A 16198-nucleotide genomic window follows, 5' to 3' on the forward strand; every position below is an offset into this window, starting at 1 on the left:
GTTCAATTTTGTATTTTCTTTTACAAGGGAATTCCCATTTTCGATTTGTTTTTATTGTGCTTGGTTGTTAAACAATTTTGACAGATTTCAATTGGTAGTCTGCTCTCTTCAATGTGTTCAATGCATAAGTGTTGTTTTAGTGTTTTCTCACCACTACAATACAACTTTCTTAGCGAATCTCTTTCTGCGCTTAGCTAGTTTATATAATATTTGTAATCACCAGAGCAACAATAAATATATTTTATAAAATAATATTATATTTAAACAAATTAGAATTTATCTAAAGTGAATGAAAAGCGATTTTTCGCAACTAAAAAGTGGATTCGTTTTGTTTCACCTAACTATTTTTATGTGAAAAGATTCCCAATTTTTTTGTTCGGAAGTGAAAACGAGAACACCATGAAAATTGGTTTTGTGAATTCGGAAGGCATTTTTCTCCAGTTTTAATTTCATTAAAATCGGTTCAGGAGTTCTTGAGAAATTTAAGGTCAAAGTTGAACTTTTAAATTTTGTAGTATTTAGAGTATTAGTATTTTAAGTATTCGCATGGCGGCTCAAAGTGAGACACCTTAGACATGTAAAATTTTTAATCGCATGCCATTTTTTATATTTCCGATCCGATTTCAAAATCTCTTATAATTTCTGAGTTGTAGTGAAAATTGACATTTTAAAATTTTGCGGTAAATTTTTTTGCAACGTTGTCAGAAAAAACATTACTGCCAATGTTGCAAGACAAAATATGTAAGTTGACACTGTTGTTAGATATTTTCCGCACATTTTACTGCCAACGTTCTAACAACCGTGTATACATAACATTAGTTATATAATTAAATTGTCAATAATTTTCAGAGTAATATCATTTATGGATCCAAAAATAAACGATTTTCAATTTAAAAATTCAAAATAAATTTGGACATTTTTTATATATATTTTATATTATATTTATCTTAAGTTTTGTTGAGTCTAGTAGGTCAATATTCGACTGAAAGAGGAGAATAGCAGTATTCTTACAAACAAATAGTTTTAATAATAATCTTTAATCTTTTAATATCCTTATTTTCTATAGACAATTTTTCCAGAAAAAAAGATATGTTAAATTTACTAATATGGTGTTTCTGAATCCAAAAATTCATGGTTTTATCTTTTTGATTTGGGGTATTCTTTCAGAGTAATGTTTTCTATACAATTACCGAAAAATAGTTGGATATATATTTTTAAAGCAGATTTAGATTTTATCTCGTACATCAATACCCAACATGAAAAGCATATTTCAGTTATCGGATAAAAATTAAGTTTCATTATAAATTTTAAGTTTTATTATTTGATTCATATATATACTTGTTCAGTGGGACCTGGATTATCCGTGATTCGATTAACCGGCAACATAAATTATCCGTAAAGAAAAACAAGTAAGAAAGTATAGTTGACACGGCCGACTATATGATTCCCTACACCTTGAGTATATTTTAAAAATTATTCATTTTTCATAAAGAAACTTTTATGTTGAATTTCACCTTAATTCCGATGTATTTAAGCAATTTATGGATGAAAAACAAAAGGTCTTAAAGAGGCTTTATATAGGAGGAGGGATGTATTTTATATAAAGTTCAGTTATGCTGAAATTAATAGCTATAATAATGGTTGTAAGTTTTTGGACGTTTATGATATATTTTAAAGGGAGTGGGGTAGGGTCAAACAGCCGATCATTATAGAAATCGAGATAGTAGTATATTTGACGTAGTTATGAATTATAAACCCCAAATCGGAAGGTCAGGTTCTATGGTTGCTAGGTGAAATAATGGACCGATTTCAACCATTTTCAATAGGCATCGTCCTTGTGCCAAAAACCATACGTGTTTTTTGGCACAAGTACGATGCAAATCAAAATATCTTGAAAATTATTGGCCTGTAGCTTGCGCACAAGGTTTACATAGAGCGCCAGCAGAAAGAATTAATAATAAGTACGTAAATTATTACAACATATATGTATGTATATGTATGTATTTTTACTCAAAATAATGGTTTAAATCTTAATTACCTTGAAATTTTATACGGTTATTTTATTAAAGTAAAAACAAAAAACGATAAAGTGACACCACTGAATTATAAATTCATATCAAAAAGAAACAGTTGTTTATATTATTTAATTGTTTTATTCTTTTGGTTAACTGCATTTGGTAAGTATTTTATTGCATTTTTATGTTATATTAATATTTTTATTGTTAGTTTTGTATTTTTTGAAGAAAAAATACAAATACAAAAAAAACCAAGATTAATGACAATATATGTGGACGACCTATTCGGAATTTTGAAAAAAGATCAAGTGGAAATTACTTTGGAAACCCTAAATGCCTTTCATAGACAGATACAGGAATGGACAATAGATTACCATATTTGGATTCAATAATTATTAGAAGAGGGAATATGATTAAGTTGGACTAGTATCAAAAACCGATGGCGTCGGGTAGGATTATTTATTTCTATTCAAAACATCCTAAGAGGATAATTATGAATACTGCGACGAATTTCATCACAAGAGTATTGGACACCAGCAACACGGAATTTCATAAGAACAACCTTAGTAAAATTAAGAATATTTTACTCAAAAACGACTTAACATACAAGACGATAAACCATTTGATAGACAACGTTTTAAATAAGGAGAACAGGGAAAAGAGCGAAACGAGAGAACCATCAAGGAAATTATTTGTTATTGTTTATATGATATTTGTTTTGTTATTATTTGTTTTTGTACTTTATGTATTATTTGTAGAATTTTCCCTGAAGATGACCAACGAAGTTGGTCGAAATATTGGAAACGACAATAAATATTAATAAAATTAAGAACAGAAAAGAGTTTTTAATGTTTATTTAATGAAAAGACCTCAAGCCGAACGAACCCAACATTTCTGAAAAAAAATATTTTAATATTTATCAAAATGTCAAACTAAACTTTAGGATCTGCTGATTACTTTGTAGCTTTAAAATAATTCAGTAGCTACCACACGACTACAACTGCAGCACAGTAGCATTTGTGCTCATTTAGTCTGCTGTCTTCAATGTGTTCAATGCATTACAAAAATTATTGGCTAATTACGCTTATTATGATCAAATTTCATAACAAGTAAAATGAAAATGTTACAGATAAAACATATATAAAGAAAATAAAAATGTGTATTTCTTCGCAAAATTAAAGATTTGTATTTAAAATGACGCTTATTATGAACAAATTTCATAACAAGTAAAATGAAAATGTTACAGATAAAACATATTTAAAGAAAATAAAAATGTGTATTTCTTCACAAAATTAAAGATTTTTATTTAAAATGAGTAAAAAAAATTTTAAAAAATACTGTTTTTATGTATTTCCATTCTTATACATCCTGAAAAATTTTTGGAGTGTACGAGTTTTTTGCAAGTTATGTTCTTGTTTTTTTTTCAAAATTGTGATTTCGCTATTATAATTTTTTTTTTGCAAATTCTGAAACAATGCGAATCATCCTGCTTTGTTGAATTCTATCAAGACATCGCTAGCCCAGCTGATCATTGTTTACAATTTTTATACCCTACACCACTTTAGTGGGCAGGGTATATTGTAATAATATTGGTCCTATACCCACCTAAAAGTATACCAATCGGCTTAGTTCTTTTATGTTGGATATAATAAGGAAGAAAATTGACAGCCCTCCCTACTGATTCTACCTTTTAATGGTTGTATCATGAGTAATTTGAAAACTTAAACCAGATTCACACAGCGTAGGTTAATATGTTTCTCATCTAAATTGAAATTTAATTTTTATTTATCTAATATTCGTCAAAACATTAGTTTCAGTTTTTACGTTTATATCTAAAAATTTAACTAACCGAAAATAATTGACATATTACAAATTTGACAAATCTATATGAAAGACTTTAGTATGAAGCATGTTTTGTAGCCCTTAGTTCAAAAAAAAAAAGAAGTTTGGAGTATGCCTTAAAGTATACCAATCGGCTTAGAATCATTTTCTGAGTCGATTTACCTATGTCCGTCCGTCTGTCCATCCATGTAAACCTAAAACTACAGGTCGCAATTTTGAAGATAATTAAATGAAATTTGGTACATGATCTTCTATTGTCCCAGGGACGAAGCCTATAGAAAATGGTTAAGATCGGTCCATAATTTCACCATACAAGTGAACCCCTGAATAGGGCTTGTAAACATTTTAATCAAAGTACAGGTCGCAATTTTGATGATAATTCAATAATAATATATGGTCGGCCTCACCCGACTATAATTTCTTACTTGTTTATACATATACTTGTATACAGGCTTAAACCGCACGTTTGTCAAACTACATATAAAAAAATGTTGACAATCGTGTTAAGTATACCATGAACTGAATAAATATTTTGTATTTTTTCGCTCTTGTTCAGTGTTGCCAATTTAGTGCTTTTAGCACTATTTGCGGTGCTTTTTGATGTGCCAAACGCGGACAATTTTTCTCATGGTGCCTTTTTTCAAAAATAATTCAAAATATTAACGAAGTTTTTCTCCGTTTAACGGACATTTTTAAATATAACAAGTTAGAAAGTATAGTCGGGCGTGGCCGACCATATGATACCCTACACCAGTTATGAATATTAAATGTGATTTATTTTTCATAATATCGCATTTATCTTCAATATTCCCTTGTTCCGATACATCAATTTATTGATGAAAAACTAATTTTCTGAAAGAGGCTTTATATGGGGGCTAGGGGCAAATATGGACCAAGCCCGATAAAATTTTGTGAATATATTTATATTTACATAATATTTTATTGTGCTGTATTTCATTGCGATATTTGTGTTTATAAGTTAATTTGGGACATTCAAGTAATTTTCTGAAGGGGACTTTGTATGGGAGCTAGGGTCAAATGGGGCCCGATCTTTATGAAATTTGGCAGGGTTATCAAGACTTCTATAAAACTTAGTTGTGCCGTATTTTATCGATATATCTGTATATTTAACATAATTATGACCGATTTTAACCATTTTCAATAGGCTTCATCCTTGGGTCAAATAAAACGTGCGTGCCAAATTTCATCCAATTATCTTGAAAATTGCAGCTTGCGCACAAGGTTTACATGGACAGCCAGCCAGCCAGACGGACGGATGGACATAGCTTAATCGACTCAGAAAACGATTCTAAGCCGATTGGTATACTTTAAGGTGGGTCTAGGACGAATATTTTTATATGTTACAAACATCAGCACAAATCCAATATACCCTCCCCACTAAAGTGGTGTAGGGTATAAAAATGTAAACAATAACAAACTTTGACAGCTACATAAACCAGACGAATTAAGAAAAAAATTATCAGCTGATTTAATAACACCACCTTATATGAATTCGCCTTGTGAGTTTCGTTTACGATCTGGTTGTGTACGTGTAGTAAGTAAGTAAAGTATTTCATTGAGACTTCTTTTCTTTACATAGATGAGTGAGATACAAAATCGACATTTTGATGTATAAAAACTTAAAACAATATATTTGTCTTGTTCTTATACACTTTAAAAGATGAAAGCAACTTTCCAAATAAATAAATGTTATTAACATTGAACTCTTAAAAAGATAAGCAAACAATGCTTGTGTACGTGTGAATTGCCGAAAATCTTCCTAATTTGTACAATATGAACGCGCAACGCTAATATAAACCATAGACGTTTACAACATTTTATGAGGATCGGTCTATAATTCACCCTACCCTGCATATAAGGTCCCCTTCAAAAAATTACTTTATCGGTCATAACTGGCTTAAAAATAGTGAAACTTGATATGAACTGTGAAACTCGATCTGAACAAGTTTTATGGGAATTAAAATCTAACTTTTGAACTATATAAGAATCGGTCTAAGTATAAGGTCACCTTCCAAAAATTACTTTGATGCTCATGACTATCATAAAAGTAACAGTATTGCAATGAAATTCTTCAAGAACAAGTTTTATAGAAATATACCCAACATCAAATCATTGCCGAGTAAAGTGCTTACAATTCTACTAGAAAAAGTACTTATTTTTGTTTGAGATGTACCAAAAGTAAGTCAATATTATTTGGTTGGAAATAAGTTGTTTTTGTAGTAGAGTTATTTATAGAATATTTATGAAAAAATAAAAAGTCGACACAGACTGGGGTTGAACTAAGTACCTTCCATCTACCAGTTGAATGCTACACTCACTACACCACTGCTTAGCTGTTTTATCGTGCGTCAAATAATGGTTTTCACACACAAATACTATTTTATTTTCTGTTTATCTAAAAATATATGTACATTTGATATTGTGTGCACAAAAAAAGGAAAAAACAGAAAACGTAACTGTTTTATTTTTGTTTGTTTGTTTATTTTGATTTCTTTAGATTTTACCTACAAAGTAAGCAAAGATTTTGCTGGGTTATAAATAAACTTTGATATTTAAGAATCGATGCTTTTGTTATTATCAAAACAATTTTCCTATTTATTACATCTACATATGTAGTACTATTGGATAGTAGGTCAGACACAAATTTTCAGCTCTGCCAGTCAAGTACTGCCGGACTTAGAGGGGGCCAAAGTTAAAAATTTTGGTCATACAGGGTTTTATTCAAATGAGTGTAACTTTTCACCTATTGGTCCTAGCAAAAATTTTCCAAAGGAGTTCAGATAGCTATTTGTTCATTCTTTCCAAAAAAAAAAAATGGAAATGCCCTTGAAGGGCAAAGCGTTTTAGGTTCCTATAAAATATGATCATGTCGAATTTCATCGCTATAGATGTGTTATTTAGACAGTTATGAGCGTTCAAGTAGTTTTCTGAAGGGGACCTTAGATGGGGGGTAGGGTTAATTATTGACCGATCCTTATAAAATTTTACAAAGCGATTTAGGTTCCTATAAAATATGACGATGTCGAATTTCATCGCTATATATGCTTCTTTAAACAATTATGAGCGTTAAAGTCATTTTTAAAAGGGGATCTTATTTTGGGGTAGGGTTAATTATGGACCGATCCTTATAAAATTTTACAAATCGATTTAGGTTCCTATAAAATATGACGATGTCGAATTTCATCGCTATAGATGCTTCTTTAAACAATTATGAGCGTTAAAGTCATTTTCAAAAGGGGATCTTATTTGGGGGGTAGGGTCAATTATGGACTGATCCTTATAAAATTTTACAAAAAATTTTTATGTTCCTATAAAATATGTTCATGTCGAATTTCATCGTTACAGATGCTTCTTTTAGACAGTTATGAGCATTAAAGCCATTTTCTGAAGGGGACCTTATATGGGGGATAGGGACAATTATGGACCGATCCTTACAAAATTTTACAATGCGATTTAGGTTCCTAATTAATGTGGAATTTCATTGCTATAGACGCTTTATTTAGGCAGTTAAAGCTATTTTCTGAAGGGGGTAGGGTAAATTATGGTTCGAACCTTATAACATTTTACAAAGATATTGAGGTCCCTATAAAATATGTTCATGTCGAATTTCATCGCTATAGACGCTTCTTTTGGACAGTTATAAGCGTTCTGAAGGGGACCTTATTCGGGGGATAGGGTCAATTATGGACTGATCCTTATAAAATTATGGACCGATCCTTATAAAAATTTGCAAAGTGCTTTAGGTTACTATAAAATATGTTCAGGTCGAATTTCATTGCTATAGATGCTTCTTTTAGACAGTTATGAGCGTTAAAGCCATTTTCTGAAGGGGACCTTATATGAAGGGTAGGATCAATTATGGACCGCTCCTTATAAAATTTTACAGAGATATTGAGGTTCCAATAAAATATGTTCATGTCGAATTTCATTGCTATAGATGCTTTTTCAGACGGTTATGAGCGTTAAAGTCATTTTCTGAAGGGGACCTTATATGGGGGCTTGGCGAAATCGTGGACCGATATTGCCCATTTTCAATACCAAACAAACTGTATTAAGTATCTGTGAGTGTTTTCAACAGATAGACGGACGGACATGGCTAGATCGTCTTAGAATTTAATAAGGATCCAGAATATATATACTTTTATGGGTCTTAGATGAATATTTCGGTGTGTTACAAACGGAATGACAAAAACAATATATGGTGGGTATAAAAAAGGTCCCTTTCGGAAAATGACTTTACTTCTTATAACTTGATATAAATACCTGTATTGCAATGAAATTCGACACAAACAAATTTAATATTCATGAATATAAATCCTCCTACTTTATTTTAAAAGCATCGGTCCATAATTGACCCTTTCCTCATGTAAGGTTCCCTTTAGAAAATTATTTAAAAACTACCTTGAAAATACCAGTGTAGCAACAGAATTCGACCTACACAATTTTTATAGGTATTACAATGTTTCTGGCAAATTTCTTATGAATCGTTTCATATTGGATCAAAGAAGCATATAAGGTCCACTTAAAAAAATACTAAGGCGCTCATAACATAATAAGATTCAAAAATACTCTTCAATGTGGATCGGTTCATAATTATCCGTATCCCCTACGTAACGCCTTACAATAAACCAGTTTTTAAACATTAATATCCTTTTAAAATTCTTTAGAATTTTAAAATTCTTTCTCTTCAAAGGCCGTATGCCGAAAGTCACCATAATGTGCATATTACTACCGATACACGATAAAAACATTTAACATATGAATATCTAATAAATAGTTAAATCGTATTAGCATAAGTTTTGATGGTGGGTATATACGAAAGTCACCCAGGAAACACTTGGCTTACTATAGCTACCATGAACTACTTTTTTAATGACTCACTTTGTAGGTAAAATGTGTGAAAACATTTTTGGCGCTCTAAGAAACAACAGAGCGGTGGTGTAGATAGTATAGCGGCCAACTGGCAGACGGAATGTTGTGAGTTCAACCCCTATTTTCATTAATAGTTCTATAAATAACTCAATTTACAAAACAACTTATTAGCAGCCAAATAATAAGGGTTTTTTTTAGGACATCACGAACAAAAATAAGTACTTCTTGTAGTAGAAAAGGAAGTAGTCTTTTCTTCGAATTCTACTTACTTTGGAAATTCAGTTTTTGCCGGGCAGTTAACACTTACCTTCCAATATACCCAGCTTGTGCCATCATTCCATTTCTATCATCCATAACTCTTTGAGGTTGATTATTAACTACTTTGCCATCGTCATTTCCTTTCCAGGTACCATCGTCTTCTTTAAATGATTGGCTCCTACAAGTAAGCAATTATTTTCATACAAATTTATTATAAGTTTATTATTTATTTAATTTTATTTGTTTAATCGAGCCCATTTAGACCCATATTACAAAAATACATAATGAAAATAATTTTTAACAGATTTTTAGGCAAAATAATTGAACATCATATACATAGATACATAAAACTTAAATACACACATAGTTTAATTAAACCATTGATAAATGAATTGTCAAAACAAAGCTCGGCCGTTCTTTAAACTTGCAATAAGTTGATTTTTGACACATTTTGTCATTTTATACCTTTCACCTAGGGTTTTAAGCGGGAAAATTTTCCGGAGAATTTCTGGGAAATTTCGGAATTTCCAATTCATAAATTTGTTAAAAATATCAGATAATTTAGGAAACCATTGTATAAATTTAAATGTTTATGGTTTTACTTAATAGAAAATACTATTTAATTTTTAATTTTATATAATATATAGACGAAAGAATGAATAAGCTTCAAAATATTAGAACGGGTTTCACAGTTCTCCCAAAGGGAAAAAATTAGACTTATGGAAAATTATATGAAATTTTTAAAACTTCAGTAAACTTTAGAACGTAGCTCTTACCCCTTGGAGAATGTGATAATGGACTGTTTCTAACCATAAATGTGGGAAATAAATTCTCGAGCCCAACTTTGTAATTCAAAAAGGACTGTCACATATTGATCAGAATTGTATTCAGCGTTGCCGTTGTGAGATTAAAGTCGCAATTTGACCCTTTTTGAAGTGCTTTGCCACTTTTTGTGACCTCTTGTCAAAATTAACTAAATTTGCGACTTTTTTCGATTCTTGCCACTTTTTGTCCCTTTTTGAATAAAACACATTTTTTTATTTTTATACCCACCATCAAAAAACATTGCAATATATGTAGGACATGGATCCACAAAAGTATATCTATTCTGGGTCCTTATTGAATTCTAAGACGATCTAGCAATGTCCATCCGTCTGTCTGTTGAAAGCATGATAGAGACCGAACGGAAAGAGCTAGAGGGTTGCAATTTTACACAAATATTTCCTATAGGTAGGTTTAGTGTATCTTTCTTTCTTTCAAAATGTATATCCTCCAGAAAAACAAGTACAGCAATGAAATTAGACAAAAACTCATTTTATATTAACCGAAATCTTTTTGCTAAGTTTTTATATGAATCGGTCCACAATTGGCCTTTCTCTATGTAGAGGTTCCCCTTCAAAATATAAGTTTAACGCTAATAACAGTCTTTAACTTTTATGGAATTCGAAAACTGCATACCAAAATTTATAGGGATCGAGATAATAATAAACCCATAAAAAATAAACAAATTATGTAGGAACCAAAATCTTTTTACCAAATTTTATGAAGATCTTTTAATAGTTGACACTTCACCCATATTACCTTCATCTGCTACAGAAAATGACTTTTAAAATGTTGTTATACCTATAAAATTCGACATAAGTAAATTTTAAAGAAAACAAAATATTCCTACCAATATTTATGTGGATCGGTCTATAATGAAATAAAATTCAATCAATTTTTCAAACATACAGTTAGGGACATAACTATTTGTACACCATGTATTTTTCGATAATTTTAAAAATTAAAACAAATATTAAACAATATTAAACATATTTTAATTATAAATATTTTACAATATATTAAACAATATTAAACATATTTTAATTATAAATATTTTTTTAATTTATTCTCATTCGAAAAAATACTAATATTCAACAAATTGTTTAAAAAGGTACAAAATAAGCAAAAACCATAGGGACAAAAGTATTTGTACAAGTATTTGTACTAATATGAGTACTTGGTACAATAATTTGTACGGTGCTATTTTGTTTGTTTACATTTTTTCATTAAGTACCGTTACTTTTTTCATGTAAAGCAATTTTAAATGCAGAATAAGTAGTATGCTCCAAAACTTTCTGCAATAAACTGTTCAAAAATGGGCAAGAAAAAAGAATTGAGTATGGATATCAAAAATTTAATAATTGATCAACATAAAAACGGAAAATCGCTTCGTTTTATTAGTAATTTATTAAGTTTACAACATTCCACGGTTCAATATGTAGTTAACAAGTATAAAAAGAGTGGTTCTGTTGAAAATGCATCTAGGAGCGGTCGACCAAGTAAACTTTCTAATCGGGAAGTGAGGAGTATTTTAAACGAGGTGAAAAAAAATCCAAGAGTAACTCGGGCGGATTTAGCGGAACAAGTCGCTAATACAACAGGAACAACTGTTCATCCAAAAACCATTGGGAGAGTATTACATTCTGGAGGTTATACAAGCAGAGTACCTCGCAAAAAACCTCTTATCAGTAAGAAAAACCGAGAATTACGTTTGGAATTTGCTAAGCGTTACTTAGACAAGGATGAAGAATTTTGGGAAACGGTATTATTTACGGATGAAACAAAGGTAAATATTTTTGGCAACGACAGCAGAGGAAAGGTATGGAGAAAAAAAAATACAGCGTTAGATGCACAAAATTTGATACCAACAGTCAAGCACGGTGGAGGAAGTGTGATGGTATGGGGTGCAATGGCTGCCAGTGGAGTAGGGCGATTAGTTTTTATAGACGGTAATATGGATCAGCATCAATATAAAAGAATATTAGAAAACAATTTGAAGCCTTCCGTAGATTGTTTGGGTCTTGGTCCACGTTGGATATTTCAACAGGACAACGACCCCAAACATACTGCGCGTTCAGTCAAGGAGTGGTTGCTTTATTATGCACCAAGGCAATTAAATTCACCCCCTCAATCACCTGATCTGAACCCTATCGAACACTGTTGGGAAATTTTAAAGCGTAAAGTTGGTAAAAAGAATGCCCGTAATAAGGAAGATCTTAAAAAAGCTTTGGAGGAAGCTTGGAAGGAAATATCTCCAGATAATACAAAAAATTTAGTTCGCTCGATGCCCAGAAGACTGCAAGCCGTTATTGATGCGAAAGGAGGTCCCACAAAGTACTAATTTTAAGAAAAATATAACATAATTTTAATGATATTTAAAATGTACAAAAACTTTTGTCCCAATGAATTTAGCTTTTTTTTGTTATATCTTAAATAATGCGTTAAATATTAATATTTTTTTTTATTATAATTAAATAAAAAAATAAATAAAAATAAATTGCATTAAATTTGTTTTAATATTAGGTTTAATTTCTAAGATTATCAAAAAATACATGGTGTACAAATAATTATGTCCCTAACTGTATTCTGAGTTGATCAGGGGGTTTACTCTGTATTTGGATTTGAAAGAAAAGTCTTTCGAACACAATGTTAATTAATTTAACATTCAAACAATTACATTACAAATTCGAACATTTTTTCATTATATTCAAAATTGGTGAATCGTCTAACTAGACAAATATTTTATGAATGTCCTTAATATGCTGAAACCTTAAAGGTGACACCTAGAAAACGTTTTAGAAAATATAAAAATCGCTGATTTAATACAAATTTATGTCTCTTCTCAGCCTCAGCGTCGCAATATTTTTTCTATTTCGAAAAAATATTGCGACGATTAATAAAGAAAATGGGGTAAATAATTTGATATTGGGTGTATCGACTGTATTTATATCTTATTTTATTTTTGAGCATTATTATTATAATTTTATTGCTAACTAGCTATACCCAGTGTGCTTCGCTACCCTCATCGTAATGGAATAAAATAAATATCATTATTATAAATGTATGTATATCTGCAATATCAAAAATTCTCCTTTTAAAGAACTCTTTAAGTTTGATTTTATGATTCTAGTCTCAATATTACAGAAAATTAAAAAAAAAAAAACAGTTGAAGAACGAAAAAGTACCAGACAGTGCCTTTTTATATATTTTCATTAAATCAGGATGACGCATGTTTAATTTTCAACCAGAAACCAAAAAATCGCATACAGATTTTTATACAATCAGGAAGCTGCATGTCCAATTTTATGTTTTTACGTTCAATATTATAGAAAATTCGAAAAGTATTAGTAAAAGAACAAAAAAGGACCAGAGTATCCTTTCTCAATTTTCGTTCAATTGGGATACTGCGTGTTTAATTTTATGTTTATATATTCAATATTTTAGAAAGCTCTAAAAGTACCAGTACCAGTGAAGTACGAAAAAGTACCAAAAGACCTATTTTATTTAATTTCATGTTCCTAAGTTCAATATTATAGAAAATTCAAAAAGTACCAATTAAAGAACGAAAAAGTTCCAAAAAGTCCCCTTTTATAGGTCCTCATTTAATCCTGGCTCTACATGCTTAATTTCACGTTTCTAGGTTCAATATTATACAAAAATCCAAAAAGAACCTTTTGAAGAACGAAAAAGTACCAAAAAGTCCCCTTTTATATCGAGCCCTTTTCGCACAAAAGACGTAACCGACAAAAACTAAATTTTACAGGAGAGCATTTTTTTTAATTATCTTCGAAGTAGGACATAGCATTACTCCAAAACTCCGTTAATAAATATTATTACATCTAAAATATGGGATGCAGTTTGTTTCGATTTTATATTGACGCTATATCCGATTTTTTTTGTCGCTTACGTCTTTTTTGCCGAGACAAATTTTTATGATATAAACAATGTTGAGGCGGTTACGTCTAAATTCTCTGTCTAAACAAAATATTTTTTGGTGTATATCTTTATATAATTTGTATAAATCTGAAATTTAAGAGTGTAATAAATATTTTTTATAAGATTTTAAGATCATCTAGGGATGTCTGTATGTCAGTCTTTTTGTTGAAAACCGGATAGGTTCCGACCGTTATGAGCTAGAGTGATGAAATTCTCCAAAAATCCTTATTAATGACAAATATTGTTTTGTGTTAATAATGGGCAAAATCGGTTCTTGATTTCACTTAGCCCTAGGCTTGCCAGATTTGAAATCAACAAAAAACGTACATCGTAGTTAAAAAAGCAGTACAATTGAATAAAAAAAGTACAATTGTTTATTTTCAAAAAAATTTAATTTAATTGTTCTAAAAACGCTATATTGACATTGGTTGCTATGATTTTTCACTTAAAAAAACTTATATAAAACTAATTTATGACAATAAAATTAATCCAATTACAAATCATTTTTTTAACCCTTTCGCTACAAGTTTTTATTGGCTGGTTCAAAAAATCTAATTTTTTGGATTTATACTACTATTGACCCTAGAAACAATAATCAATAAAAAAATTTTAAAATTTTTACCCCAAATGTGTTTTTTAGAATGTATCCATATGGATACAAATTTACTATAAGGGAAAGAAAAATGCATAAATTTTATTAATTTGATATTAATGATTTTTTTATTTATTTTTTTATTTATAAACATAAGATAAATTTTTGGTATAAAATAAAAATAAATAATTCATGCAGTTAAAAAACATAAATGCAATTTTGATTAATACATAAAATATAATAAAATATAATAAAATATAATTTATTCCATCGATAAATAATGATAATCCTTAAAACAATTTCTGGATCCATTCGGTACACATAGAAGAACATCACACTTGGAACATTTATATCTTGTTTGACCCTTACAGTCCTTATATTTACATCTGCCTTTATCAGTCACATGTTCCGGCCAATGTTGGTTTCCGTCATATCGCACAGAATTTGCTGGAGTTATTTTTCGACTTTTACCGGATGTTGAAGGACTTACTGAAATATCATTTGAGCACGCTTTTGGACGCCACGTTTACGAGAGCATGCTTGCTGATTGGATCGAGCAATGAGGCCATTTGCAACGTCATTGCGAAAGCTCAATAAGTCCATACATTTATTTTTGATATTATTGTGTTCGTTGTCCATTTTGTACTCTAACCAAGAGTTACAAATAGCCATATCAATGAAATGATCATACATTTTTGAGTCCACTTTGTAGATCTAATCGAAATTCTGTACAAAGACAGAAGGAAATCCATTTTGTCTACGCCACCCATATTTTCGTTATACTCGGCTACTATTTTTGGCTGTGTTATTTCGATATTTTTTTTTTTACGACGGAAAATTGGCGCACTGAATTTAGGGGTTCAGAACCATGAATTGAAGACACTAATTGAACAATTCTTCCGTCAAGCCACCTCAGAAGAAATATATATTTTTTACACCAAAACGTTAATTTGTATCCATATGGATACATGCAACTTTTAAAAAATTCCTACGGCTTTCGGAATTTTTAAATCTTATAACTTTTAACGGAATGGATTAAAATGAAGATTTCTGTAGGTGCTTGATATGTTTTCATAAAGAAAAAAACTAATTTATGTATATTTTTAGTATAATAAAAAAATCAATTTTTGACCAAATAAAAAAAAATAAAAATCTTTTTTTTTTAATAAAAAATTTTTGAATAAAAACTATAACAAAACTTATAAAAAATATTTTAAATAATTAAAAAGGTCTTAAAATAATATAAATTAAAAAATCCCAAACTTATTTCTTGTCCAGGAGAGTGTAAAGTGCTCCTAAAGTTACGTGTATCCATATGGATACTATGTAGCGAAAGGGTTAATATTAGTGTGCTATTAATTTATATATTTTCTTTAAAAAGTGTAAAATTCCCTAAATTTTAGTTTCGTTTGGTTTGTTTACATTTTCAAATATCAACCATTTGTTGTGAACATATGTTTGATATCTTTTTATGGAGAAAAAATGTCCAGTAAAATATAAAAATTCTCTATCTCTAACTGTTACAAAAATGTTACAACTTTTGCTCTGTTATTCAAATTTGTCATTCTTCAAACATCCTCAGATACCTAATTTTCGGAAAATTAGCCACCCTGCTACGAAAAATAAGAATAGCAGTATAGTTTTTTAAACATCGTTCCACAGCGGGACTGGATAAAGCTATCGAATAGGTACCTACAGGACAGAGCATTATGCATTACATTTTAACATTCAAACATGTCCTTCACATTTGCAGTCTTTTTTATGCCGAAAATTCATTAAAAACTTTCATTACAGTGATATCTTAATCAAAATTTAACAACTTTAAAGCATTTTGAATAAA

At 29.9% G+C, this 16198-nt stretch overlaps 1 protein-coding gene across 1 annotated transcript in view; it reads right to left on the reverse strand.

Annotated features, from left to right (window-relative positions):
- The window catches only part of LOC119606316 (synaptosomal-associated protein 25), a 67242-nt gene extending 57966 nt beyond the window's left edge, over positions 1 to 9276 (reverse strand). Inside the window, exons 1-2 of the mRNA XM_037959760.1 lie at positions 9263 to 9276; positions 9058 to 9186 (exon numbers count right to left, since the gene is read on the reverse strand). Coding sequence (XP_037815688.1) covers positions 9058 to 9186; positions 9263 to 9276 — 143 coding nt within the window. The remainder of the gene's footprint in view (positions 1 to 9057; positions 9187 to 9262) is intronic.
- Between the last annotated feature and the right edge of the window lie 6922 nt (positions 9277 to 16198).

The sequence above is a fragment of the Lucilia sericata genome, unplaced genomic scaffold, assembly GCF_015586225.1.
Source record: "Lucilia sericata isolate MDLA Ls3-8-SP2 unplaced genomic scaffold, ASM1558622v1 Contig000570F_arrow, whole genome shotgun sequence".
Classification (NCBI taxonomy): Eukaryota; Metazoa; Arthropoda; class Insecta; order Diptera; family Calliphoridae; genus Lucilia; species Lucilia sericata.